The sequence below is a fragment of the Ambystoma mexicanum genome, chromosome 9 (assembly GCF_040938575.1).
Source record: "Ambystoma mexicanum isolate Mex_15411 chromosome 9, UKY_AmexF1_1, whole genome shotgun sequence".
NCBI classification, from domain to species: Eukaryota; Metazoa; Chordata; class Amphibia; order Caudata; family Ambystomatidae; genus Ambystoma; species Ambystoma mexicanum.
In genome coordinates this window covers 294,725,162-294,738,872 of record NC_090931.1, presented here as the reverse complement: position 1 = coordinate 294,738,872, position 13,711 = coordinate 294,725,162, and the positions used below count along the sequence as shown (strand labels likewise).

Sequence of the window (13,711 nt, the reverse complement as noted above, 5' to 3'; positions counted from 1 at the left end):
GCTTGCATACTGGGCGTGGTCTAAGACTTGATGGGTGTGACCTAAAGACAAACATGTTCAAATGGTGTGGCCTAAACCGTGGTAGAAGTCTACCAAAAAAGTAGTGAAACTGTGGTCTCGGCAGGGGAGAGGGGAGGCGGAAGCACGGTGCAACATGCAACAAGGTGTTGTGGCCGGAGCATTGCAATAGTCTAAGGGACTAGTAACTAAGGCTCCTATCACAACTTTACACTGGCACAGGGCCATGAATGGACAAATCCTCTGTATAGAATGGTGAATATGGTCATAAAAAGGTGGAGGAATTATAAACAGAAAGAAAAAAAAAAGTAGTGGAACACCGCTCCCAACCGTTCCGGCTCACTTCAATCTCTGGGCCTACATTACTAAGTGCATATAGCAACACAATCTGCTTGCTATATGCCTTAAAGTATAACAAATCAAAGCTAAACGTGCTATAGTGCACACAATACCCTGCCAGCCCACTGCCCGCCTACTGCACCTATAGTGCACACAGCACCCCCACATCCCACTGCTAGTTTACCCTGCTCAGATCATACACAACCCTACCTTGTCGGTAACCTCGATGTAATACAGAGTAAAGGGGAAGGTCATTTTTCGAAGTATTGCATTCTTCCATGAATGTTTTCATTAGTGTCTAGAGGATGCATAGCAGCACAGAAAAACGACATCGGGTCTGTGTCCAAAGGACACATTTCAACTTGAAACGAAAACTCTTGCCTTCGAAGTGCTGCATTCTTTGTTTACGTGCTTTCCCTAGTTTACCCTTTGCTTGTGCAACTCAGGAGTAATTTACTACAAAGGCTGCAGTTCCTAAGACAACCAACAGACTACTGCGAGGCCCTGTATGACTGACTTAGATTCATTGTGTGCTAGAGGAACATCTTTGTTGCACTATCCATTATTGTTTCATTATTTGTACCACCTTTGACATTGTAAGAATTGCACAGCATTATTTCCTTCCAGCTAGATTCAAAAGTGTATTTTTTACAAAGTTTTCCGTTCGCTGTACTCGGCGTGCAGTTCCAAAAAGACTACACTTCCTTGGTGGCCTGGCAGAAATGTAGAGCCCTTAGTTAGTGGCGCGTCACCCTCGGCGCGGTTTTCGCTGGTTCACGCCGTGTTGCAGCGTTCGGCGCAAGACTCCCTCTCTCTCACGCTGAGGGACGCAGCTCGTCTTCATGGCCACAATACAGCAGAACAGACATGTGGGGACATTTGCGGATATGAGAACAATTCCCTCAGACCAGGTAACTTCTCTTATGGCAGAACCTCAACTGCCCCCCCCCCGTGCGGTCTACAGTGGAGGAGTTTGCAGAGGCCAGCAAACCTCTTTTCGCCAACACATTGATCACAGTAATTACAGCTGATAACAACCACCATGTACAAGTAGCCCACGCTGCTAGTGACTCCAGTCACATAGGAGTCCTTAAATGCATGCTCTTAAACACACGTTCGCTCATCAAACACTCAGCGGATGTACCTGATTACATTCAATTACATAAAATAAATGTTTGTGCCATTACGGAATCGAGGCTGCACGAGGCTGCAGGACCTGCACTAACACTCGCCCTGCCCACAGACTGCAATATCCTGAGAGAAGATTGTGGTAAAGGGATGGGCGGAGGGGTAGCCCTATTGTACCATAACTCACTACAGATTAGGAAAATGGATAACATTTGCCTAGCAGATTGCAAACCACTAAAGGCCAGGCTATATATAAATGCCAAAGAGACCTTAAATATATTTCTCATTTAAAGGCCATCTGAGAGCATGAACTAACTTTAGTGATCTAATCGCAGCCAGCCACAAACCTAAAAATATTGATTTTGGGTGATCTCAATCTGGGCTATGACGACACATCAGATTCCCAATCGACATTAGTCAATAAAACACTCTGTGATCTGGGTTTCACAAAACATGTTAAGACACTCACCCAGTGGTCGAAGTGTACAAAAAGAAGTAGTGGAACTATGTTCCCTGCTGGCCTGCACCCGCTCCCAACAAACCCCCTCAGCACACCCCCTCCCAAACACAATACAAACCCCAAACTCTTGCACCTGCTGTTCAAGGGAACGTTCAGTGCAGTGCACTGAAAGTGCAAGCTGCAACGGCTTCCTACACTTAAAATTAAATCATTCCGGAACAGTTTCTTTTTAAAATAAAAGTATAGGAGCTGTAAAACGTAATTTGAAAAAGTAGAGGCGCACCGCTCCCGCTCACTTCGACCACTGCACTCACCCATGTTAAGGGTAGAATCTTGCCCTGGGTTCTTATCTAAAATATTTTCATTACCAATTTGGGGTGTAACCCCTGCCACTGGTCTGATCATTATATATTGGATTGGAGTATGTCTTTTCAAAGTCTCCAGAAAACTAAACCTGAAAAGACTTGGGTGACGTGCAGGAACTTGTGCAAACTGACCCCGGAAACTACGGCTCCTTTTATAGCTGCCACTATCAATAATCTGAACTCTCTTAGCACCGCTGAAGAGCTGGCTAAGGCTTATGGTGATATTATTGAAAGAGCCACCAATCACCTGGCTCCATTGAAAACACACCTGTCTAAAGACAGGCCAAATAAAAATGGTTTTCCCCCTGATATCCATTCCCTACGTGCAGCCAAATTCAGGGCGCTGAACCAATGGGAAAAAACCCACTCCGCAGAAGATAACAGCATCTATTTTGAATGCCAAGAAATGTTTCCACGATAAACGAATCTCTGGAGCAACCTCCAGTTCAGGTGAACTATTTAAGATTCTTAAGGAACTGGAGGATTCTTGCCCAGTTCCCTCACAGGTGGTAAAGGATGCCAGCTGGTGTACATCTATCCAACACGCCATGATGAATAAACTTGACAATATACAGATAAATCTAGCAACCAAAACTAATTCTGGTGTCGAAGCTAATGTGACCTCGCCACTGGTACGCTCCAATACGGACTCTGTTGAATTTGAGTTTCAGCTCATTTCTGAGTAATACCTTTGTAAGGTACTCTGTCAACTAAAACCAACTAACTGTAAGGGGGATGTCTGTCCTGTCAAAATAGTTAAAGAATGCGGCACCAACTTGCCCCTCTCATCACCAAATTTATAAATCTCTCTTTTAAAGAGAGTGTTGTCCCCATTGGAATCAAAAAAGCTTGGATTTCCCCACGTCTGGTCAAGAAACCTTCTCTTGACCAGTAGTGTGCCGGGTAACTACAGGCCTATTATGAATGTACCGTATTTACTGAGGATTCTGGAAAAAGTGGCACAGCTACAGATTGAGGAGTTCCTGCTTAAACATAAGATTCTGGGGCCAAAGTAATCAGGTTTTCAACGAGGTTTCAGTACTGAGCCAACTCTTCTTGAACTAAAGACCAATATGTTTAATATTTTTGACAAGGAGAACTCCGCTGTGCTGATGCTACAAGATCTGTCTGCCGCATTTGATCTTGTGGATCACCCCATCCTTGCGGACAGATTATGTAGCATGGTACACATTTTTCAGCCGGAGCAGTTAGTTGGGTTCAATCATTTCTATCCGACCATACTACAAGAGTATTCTTTCAGAACTCGCTGGCAGAGGAGTTCCGGGCCTACTGCGGCGTGCTGCAGTGCTCCTGTATATCACCAACGCTATTTAATATCTTCATGCTCCCATTGTTTCAACAACTGGATGCATCAGAGATCATCTATGCTAATTACGCTGATGATACTCAGTGCCTTATGCCACTATCAGGTGACTGACTACATCACTGATTCCACTGCCCTGAATTGTATCTATGGGAGGATACAAGCATGGATGCAGGTGAACAGACTAGCACTTAACGACTCGAAGACTGAACTGATGGTTGTGGGTATAGCTCCCAAACTACAGAAAATTGGTCAAGACTACTGTCAGTTAAATATAGCCGCAAGCCAGATTAAAACTCAACATAAGGTCAAGCCTTTGGGAATCACTATTGATCAAAACTTGTCAATGAAGGCACAGGTGAGCAGCCTAGTCTCCTGCTCCTCCTACTACCCTTAAACTATTAGCCCAGATTCACCCTTTTTTGAGCATCCTCAACTATGCCATGATTGCCCGTGCCATCATAGGGGCCAAGCTCGACTATTGTGCTAGCCTTCTGCTGGGGGTAACCAAAGGGTAGCTATTCAGACTACAGGTGGTTCAGAATAATGCTGTGTGTATTATAATGGGGGTGGGCAGGGCAGACCATGTTTCCTTAGCCAGAAGGGATTTGCACTGGCTGCCAGTGAAAAGTTGCATCCTGTTCCGTGTGCATTGCATAACACCTCGATGCCTTTATGGCTTGGGCCCAGAAAATCTAGCCAAACGCCTTCGTTGGTTGCCTGCACACAGGATATTGCGTTCTAACAACACCTCTCTTCTGGAGACGTGACGCTCTGAACGCTCCTGTGAGACAAGAGGTCATTTCCACATGCAGACTCGAGTCTCTGGAATGAGCTTCCCCTCAATTTGAGAGCTAGCACATCCCTTCCTGCCTTCAAGAAGGGCTTGAAGACAGCACTTTTTTTGCTGAGTGCCCTATGAACTAGAAGTCTCCCAGCCACTATCTCCTGTTTTTCTCCTTCCTGGTTTCATGCATGTATGTTCTGTTCAGCGCCCCTATGCCCACGGGCTTTGCCTGTGAGCTATATAAATAAACAAAATAAATAAATAAATAAAGATGTCCTCGCAAGATTTATCTAGGTAGGTAAAATGACCTTATATTGTAAATGAAACTCAGTAATGTGTACGTTATCTAGAGGGCAACTGGAAAAAAAATTCTGATTGTTTACTTTTTAAATTATCCAGATAAACGTTTGCCTATGGTAAGGGTCCTTACACAGACAAACGTTTATCTGCACCCTTTGCTTGAGCAATTCAGGGAAAGAGAATCGGGATAATATACACTACAATCAAACGCTGCAGTTCCTAAGACAACCAACAGATGTCCTTGCAGGGAACTTTGCATGCAGGCTGCAGATCCACCGATCTTAGTGATTTTAAAAAGTCAACGAACATAATTTGTGTCCTACATATATCTGTGCACGAACCCAAATAGATCGGAACACGGGTTCTGTGCATTCAACGTGTTGTTATCTTGTCGAGGAGCCACACATGTACAGTTTGCGCATGCGCCAAGCAATGTATCTGCATACCTAAAAATATTTGCAAAATCACAAACACTTTTCTTTCCTTCTGGTGTATATGAAGACTAATTCTTAGTGTTTGTCGAGGTCGAAAATGGACACAACCGTGTACTCAAATGTAGATTTATATTTAGTTGTAGTTGGTCAAGAATGCTACAGAAGCACACCAAACTCCTTTAGAGATGTCGGTATCCAGTGATTATACAGAGAAAAAAAATGAATGAAATAATACCGAAAAATAAATATGGGGGGGGGGTATAAAGCGTGAGGAAACAGGGGGGTTGGGGTGGCTCTATGTAATCACATAGAACCATTATGTCATTTGAAGTAAACTTCGTGCAAACCTTGTATTACAGTGTGTCTGACACACACGTTTCCTGCAGCTGTGTTGAGACAAGTGCTGTGCCAGCCAGTCACAGCATCGCGCAACTTGCAGTTTGCTTGATGCTGTGACTGGCTGCCATTTCTATCAGTCACAGCTGCCTGACTTGATGAGAAAGGCGGGTTCATCTCCCATCGCGGCTGCAGGTGGATAATGTCCCACCATGGCGTGGTGGACCAGGGGGCCCCGGCTCAACCCCACTATTTGGAGACTGCTGGGGCTCAGGCCTGGCTGGCCCCGGCCCACTTAAAGCAATGTATATGCATGGTTTTCTTTAATGTGTGCGTTTTTTACAACGTACATGCGCAGGATTCTCTTAAACCCAATGTAGATGGGGATATCCTCACAAACACTGCATAAAGCAACTCTCTCACTCTCTCTGTCTGTCTGTCTGTCTCTCACAGACACCCCACAAACCCCCATGATGTAGAGCTATACATGCACATACTGCACAAAATAAAGACATGCTTCATGGAGACGCTCAATCCATTGAAAGACAGAGTCAAATACAACATGCGTAAACAGAAATCCTTCCACACAATGACCATACACGCTCGCACATAGTACCTTCATGCATCCCACACAGACGTCCCACAGACACCCTCACAGTCACATTACAGGTGTCCACAAGCACCCTCATATACACATCCAATAAAGACACCCGAACATACAGCATGAATGCCCCCCACGACATACAATAAGTCACAAACATGCATTGAGATCCACTAAAAGTAGCACTATGCATATCCCATACGCACTGTAGATAGATACTCCCTGTGCGCATACTGCCTATGCACCAACACACAGCCTGCTATCTTGCTATATGCTTCCTGTGATCTGCTTTCTGATCCATACTGATAGGCTACGTAGCGCAACGTCAGTAAATAGCCATCTTTAATATAGCTGTGTCGATGCCCATACGTAGCTGGTTAGAGAACACTGACCGGCTGGAACTCATAGTTGGGCCGATGCCGTGAGCAGATGTGTCACTGTAGGGAGGAATGGTTTCATGGGGTGTGTCCGCAGACACGGCGTCAAGGGCCCAACTCATAGGGGTGACGCACTAAGAGCCTTGCCAAACATATCACAAACCCGCCCACCCATAGCCACACAGGCAGGGGACATGTGTCTGCATACGCTGTGGCAAGCTTGCCCCCTCGCCAAGTCGGGAGCGAGTTGCAGGTCTCTCGGTCATATCGTGGCTCCTTCTGGGCCAGACCATGCCCTAAATGCCCTCAATATGCCCTCCACTCCAATTTATTTTCAGAAATAGATCTATGGGCGGCCAGTGTTTACGAACATCAAAATGGCACCCGGAAGAACTTTCTCGGTGGACTCACATTGCGCCGTTGGCATTTAAACATTGTACAAAAGCACATAAGTGCACAGACCCGGCCTCAATAGACCAATAAATTGCATCTGCATTCACCACGGCACAGAGCTGGCATACGTACACTAAACGGTCCACTCCACAAAGTAATACAACATACACTCCCCGTGCATGCTGCACATTTAGACACAAACACATTCATTCACCTCAAAATACCATACACAAAAACACAGTATAAACACAAAACCTCGCTCACTAATGCAAACGCATGGCAGTGCACCAATCAAGGGCCAGCAGGGAATGTGGAAGTAAATGCTTTTATTTTAAAATGTTCATTAAAATGAAAGGGATTAGGAGTCGTGCATAAATTCAGTCAGAGGTCCCTACATTTTGTACATGCGGGTCACTGTCCCATTCCTTTTTTGTGCAAATTGGCTCCTCCTGGAACAAATTCACCTAGGCTAAATTTCTGATGTTTGGTTAGTCAGGAAAACTGCAAAAACCTAGTTTTGGGGTGATGGTCTGCCACCCAGATTTCTATTGACTGCTGGTTGGGTTGACCCACTAGAACACCCTTTGCCAACTTGCTGAATGTACCTAGAGTCAAGCGCGCCAAAGGGGGTGGTGTCAGCTTCCCCTTGCCCTCAGACTGGAACCTTCTCACATTGCATCCCGTGAAGCCATCAACACAAGGCTATTCTCCTAAATCACTCACCGAACCTAGCACTGCCCTGATCCCATAACTACTATGTGTGTACATATTATAACATCTGTTGTAACATGCTCCAATGCGATCAGCCACACACTATGAAGCCTTGTGTCGCCGTATCGCCCCTATGTAACACATAACCGTGTACCCTATATGTTCCCCTGATCGGTAAATGTAACTAAGCTTTCATGCATTTAACTGAGTTCCTATAAAAGCGCCTCGATGCCTGAGGACTGCCTGCACGCTCTATAAATGCAAATAAATAAAATAAATGGTTTCTGCCCTGGCACTGTAGCTGCTTAAACGCAGAGTACCTAGTCCCACGAGCCCCTGCGCAGTCCCTATGGATGCCTCCCATCAGCCGCTTCCATTATGGGCAGAGATTCTGAAGTTAAGACTTGCTTCTGTTATTTTGGACACAATTGTTTTATATTTGTTTGATTGGAAGGCGCTCAGACACATTTAGTTGCTTGGTAGGCACCCTAGAAAGATGCTAATACAAATAAAAATTAACAATAAAATTAGAGCATTAAGGCAAGGTGCATTAAATGGGATAGAGAGAATTTAATCAGAAGAACAGGGTGAACGTAATCGACGTTCAGTCTGTTTGGCTGGATGTCATTTAGAAATAGGTTTTGATGGTATTGAGCAGTTGTTATATTTCTACTTTGCTATTAACTTTGGAAGAGGTAATGGGATTTCGAGCTTTTCTAATTTCTGCAGGAATTACTCTGCTCCCGTGGGAGACTCCCTCTTCGCTTGCCTTTCTCAGTATCTGGTGGCGAGTAATATAAACCCATGCTTGGATTCTCATTGCGGTTCATAAAATATTCTCCTTTGTTTCACAATGACAAAACTGTGGAGCCAAATGCAGGGGGTTATCTAAGGTCAGGACCTCAACCAAACATTCCTGATACTGATCATCATTAGGTGTCAATACAGATTCATTGATCAAGAAAAAAAGCCATGAAATTAAAGGATAGCATCGATTTCACCCAGGTCAATTTCCACCTCCGACCTATTAAGTTATCTCTAGGGAACTGACATTTTCAGAAGAGAGAAGGTCCTCTCGGGGCATCCTGGAAAGTAGTGTTAAGTGCAGACATGTCCCTTTTACCACAGGCTATCTGGGACACTCAGCTGAACGCAGGGCTCTTGGGATTTGAAAAGTCAGAGAGCCCATGGCCCATTCTTTTTTGGGGAATCTCCAGCAATCTTCTGTAGTGCGGAGAGCACACATACCCCCCCGATATGTCTGGTCATCCCGATAAGCCAGAGAAAGCCGCTTCCAGTTCTCCTCGGTTGACCTTGTATAGTCGGCGGACCACATATGCACCTTTTATCTACAGAGATCTTGGAAAGCTGGGGGGATGCTGACCCCGCCTGTTATTCCTGGGGATCCTTTATGTAGCAGATTTGGAAAGTCAAGGGAGAAAGTAAACCTCTCATCTCTGCAGTCCTCAAAAGCACTCATATTCGGTGGCAGAGGCTGAAACATCACCAAGGCCATAATGTGTAGTACCTCCAAAGAATTGGGCCTGGGCAGATAAGTAGCTTGGTTTTCTTGTGCACTCTATTCTAATCATCCGCAACTGGGATTTGCTCTTATGTGCTTAATGTTTCCTTAGGTATCTGCAAATGTGCAGGAGAAAAATGAAAAACTCGGGCCCAAGAATTTAAAGAAAGGATGTGTTAATATGAAATAGTTTATCCCAAGCTTGCAAAATCGCATGCACAGAAGAGAAAACAAATACCTCAGGACAACCTCAAAAGATCTGTGAGCTAGTGTGTAATTAAGTATATATTACGGCTACGGTACATACAGGGGAGTTGCTAGGTCTGGAAAAGACTCGGGGCTACGCTAATGTCGGAACTGTTGGGACTGGGGGCTAGCTAGCCTTTTGGTTGTAGCTTGTGAGAAACTATCAGGGGCTACAACCAAAAGACCAGGGGCTATAGCACCATTAACTCCCCCCCCCATAGCAACGCCTCTGGGTACATATGTTGTTGTCATTATGTTAGACTGAAAACCTCACCACCGTAGTGGAATTAACGTGCTGGGCCTTGTCCATGTAAAGGCAAATTGTGAACCCCTCCCCCCCATGCAGTGTGGCAGACAAACCTTGGTCTGTGGGGCGAAAAAGGAACCTGGGCCAAGGGGTGCGGGGAAAGGGAAGAGTGGGAAAAGTCGGCGAGACAAAATGTAACCCATCAAAGCTAATGGAAAGGGTCACATGCTAAACACAAGTAAAAAGCAATGTTTTGAAAAGAAACCGACACCTCCAGGGTTGGACTGCCCTATAGGGCAATAGGCCCATGGCCGACCCAAAATCACAAAATACTGGTGGGGGCCTGTTTTTTTGGGTCAAAGTGGCCCACTTTTATGGCCAATTTGGGCCACTTTGATGAGTTCATTCACTCCGCGGCTAGTCGTTTTGACCAGTGTTGCTGAATAAATATTTTTTAAAATACACCATTTGTATCACATTTTATCAAGAAACTCCCCCTGGTTATATTCAAACAGTGTCACGACAGGAATGCATAGCCATGTGCAACTGTGGGCCACTTTTTCCTTGGTGCCCGAGACAATTTCATGACCCAGGCCGACTCTGGACACCTCTGTGTGGCGACACTTCTCTTCCTTCCAGCCTGGTTATCTTGCGAGGGCCTTGGTTTCCCTTATTGTTAAAGCTGGGGATTTCCCCACTGATGTTATTGGTGCCCTATACCCATATTATAATAAGTGAGCGTCAGGGCCTGCCTGGTGGTGGGCGGGGCCACTGCCGGGGACAGGGGGTGTGGTCTGTACAGCCTATTAAATGATCTGGTATTGTCAGATGGAAAAAACCTGCCGACTGGAGCTTTGGTTATTAAGTGCAGATAACTTGCCGCCCACTCTGCTTCGGTATGACAAATCTGCACTATTTAGTCCGCGGATCCAGGGTAAATACTTTCGACACATTAGGGTCTTGACGAGATCCGCAGGAAGTAGCGGGATCCTTGGGGATCTGGCATCCAAAGAGCAGGCCATAGAGTCTCACTCTACTGGGCTGCTCCCTTACATCACCACGCAGAGCCATTACTGTCTTGCAGTGCTGTGAACAACAGAGCAGAAATCGCTGGGAAAGAGTAACCAAGAAAAAAAATATATCAAGACTGCTCACTCCATTTTTACACCTACCTGTGCAGAGTAGTTTTCTTTTACTCAAAAATCCCAATTCACCTGTGTTTTACCACCCGGCGAGCAAACATTGCCATGAAATATGCGCAGCTCGAGCTCTCCTGTTCCAATGCTACGAATACACAAATGCAGTTCTAAGTGTGTTTGCTAATAAATGTGGTTGCACATGTTTGTACTTGCAATGAAAACACAGTTTCATGCAACGAAACAAACATGTCCCGGTCTGCACCCCAGAATGCAGGATGGACTCTTTTAGGGCTCTTCCAATCGAGGGGGCCTAAACAAGAGATTCAATGGAGGATCGCAAGCAGGAAGTGCTCAGAGGTCTGGCCCTTAGGGGTAGATCCTGATTGTTAAGGGCCAGCAGGTGAAGTCCTCAACTTCTGGGAATCCATCACTGAAATGCCGCAGGCTGTGCTCATCAAACAAATCACTTTCAGCCAATGGTAAGGGGACCTTTCTCCGCGTAGACATGGTGTCTGCCACCTGGGGCTCTCCGAGTGTCCCCTCCCCATGGACTATGCTAGCCAGGGCGGAGGGGAGTTGTCCTCTAAAACATCTGTGGAGCCAAAGGTTGCAGAGACCGGATATATACAGACACAGGGCCTCATTCCAACTTGGGCGGTAAGGGAGAACGGTCACCGCTAAGGAGACCAGTGCCGTTAAACCCTTACCGCCCAATTCCAAGGTCCCTTAGCGGGAGCCGCAGAGGACGTGTGGTCTGACCACATGTCCTTTACGGGTCCCGCTAAGAGACCAGGGCGCTAATTACGGACCTGCTATTTGCATGCCCGTAATTAGCACCTTCCCCATTGAGCCCTATGGGGGCTCAAATGGGAATGGGGAATGGTTGGTTGAATGGGGACTTACCAGGTCCGCACAGGTCAGAATGTCCCGGTAAGTCCCCATTGAAGCAGACCGGACCCGGCCCCGGTTTTGGAGGCAACCATGGCGCTAATAGCGCCATGGCTACCTCCAAACTCGGAATGAGGCCCACAGACAACACGTCCTATAAACTAATTGGAATGGTAAGTAGAAAGATAAGGAAAGGCCAATGGTTCTGTGCTTTGGTAGCCCGAAAGGATCTGCTTCTGTGTGCATTAAAGAGAAATGTGTATGAGCAATGTTCAATCAAGCAAGTGTGGCAGGTGCTTGTTATAGAGGGTCAGCCTATCGCCGTCAACATCATATACACAGCTGTGCAGCAAGTGATCAGAAATGGTCAGTAACCGATCGGGCTCGCCACAGAATCTTTCAGTTACACAAACACCTAAAAAAAAGTCTCAGATCTCAAGAAAGAGGTATACAACGGATTGCAGTCAGAGAGAGGCACCATACCGGGGCCATTAATAACAGTGCCATTCACACATCTGCACTAGTACACAGTGTCCTCCATTCACTGCATGCCAGTACAATGAAGGAGCGGCAAACTCGCCATTCAAGAGTGGTTCACTCACCTTGTTAAGGGCTCCAGCTCCAGTCAGGATAATATGGGAATTCTCCACCTGGATCGTTCTCTGGCCCAGCCTGACCAGGTATGCCCCGATGCCAATCGCCCGGCACGTCACCTGTAAAAACAAAGGAGAGAATGGCCCCATGAGCTTTGTTAAATGATAATGTGGGGGCCAAACGGATGCTGGGGGCCAAACGGATGCTTTCCTAATTATCCATAATAAAAGGGTGCTCTGGGGAGTGGGGAGCCCTTTGGAAAGGCCAGAGAAGAGCATGGGGCACATGAAGCTGGTTCTAGGATGTCCTATAATCAGGGTCACTAGAATCATATGGATTTGAACACTGCAGCAAGTAATGCACCCGCCACACACAACCAACATCTAGTTGTTTCGTACTGCATCTCCCATGAGCTCTAGGCAGCATAGCCCATTGTTAAGGACCATGGGACCTGTGGTCCAAAACATCTAGATGGACACAAATTGAGTACCCTTGGCCTACAACAATCTGCTTTCAGAGATACAATGAGTGTCTGTCTCACAGCAGGTAGCAGAAGGTCCATTGCTGGGAGGGAGCGGGTCACTTTAGTGCAGACAGGCTTCTCTGGTCAAGGATTTCACATTCCGCCCCCCAGTGCAATGAGACAGGGGTGCGGCATGCAACCTCTCCCGAGCAATATAGGGGGGAGAACCGGAGCAGGGAAAGGGGTTGTGCAATAATGACCCCAATCCGCACGCCCACCTTCCACTCGGCCATGGCTGCATTCAGACTCTGTTGCGAGCTTTCTGAGCTAGCCACATTAGACATACATAAAACTACAGTGCATGATGTTAAGGCACAGCATAATATAACAAAGTGGTCGCCAAAGGAGGGGGCTTTGGCTTTATTTAGAGTAAAGCGTAATTGGAATGCAGACACATCCTAGCTACATTAACACCAGGTGGGGAGCCTTATTAATTCTTTGTAATGAAAGGAGTGAAGGGCATCCATCCCAGAAGGGATTCAATGCTCAGATCTAACAACAAAAGATGAAGTAAAACCAGCCATGAGATGCATGCATATGTTCACACCCAGGCGACTACACAGACTAATGCCCAACTCAAAAGTCTGCTTTCATTGGCCATTTAAAATATACATTCCACTGGGAAAGCCCATTCACCACGTCTAAGCAGCGGCTACCTTAGGTACAGCCAGGATTCCAAAATCAATGCGTGATGTCCCTGAAATCCCAATTAATAGCGTGCAGCAATAAATCTGAAGATGGCCGACAGGGGTAGAGTTAAGGGAGTGTTCCCTAATGGCTGTGGGTAGTATGACCCAAAACGACAACGATTTAGTGACTAAAGTTTCAGTTTAATTTAAACTGCTCTATTTTACCGAGGATTCCCAGCCTGACGATGGGGAATATTCACAGCATGTGAATCTATGAAAGATCCAATGCTGGAGAAACACGGAATAAACCCCCTGACATGGACGCACCGGTACTGCCATTAAGATAGCTC

At 46.1% G+C, this 13,711-nt stretch overlaps 1 protein-coding gene across 3 annotated transcripts in view; it reads right to left on the bottom strand.

Moving 5' to 3' along the window:
• The window catches only part of ACACA (acetyl-CoA carboxylase alpha), a 1,281,346-nt gene that overhangs the window by 409,536 nt on the left and 858,099 nt on the right, over positions 1 to 13,711 (bottom strand). For all 3 annotated transcript variants that reach the window (XM_069614682.1, XM_069614683.1, XM_069614684.1), the window contains one exon: positions 12,218 to 12,328. In XM_069614682.1, coding sequence (XP_069470783.1) covers positions 12,218 to 12,328 — 111 coding nt within the window. The remainder of the gene's footprint in view (positions 1 to 12,217; positions 12,329 to 13,711) is intronic.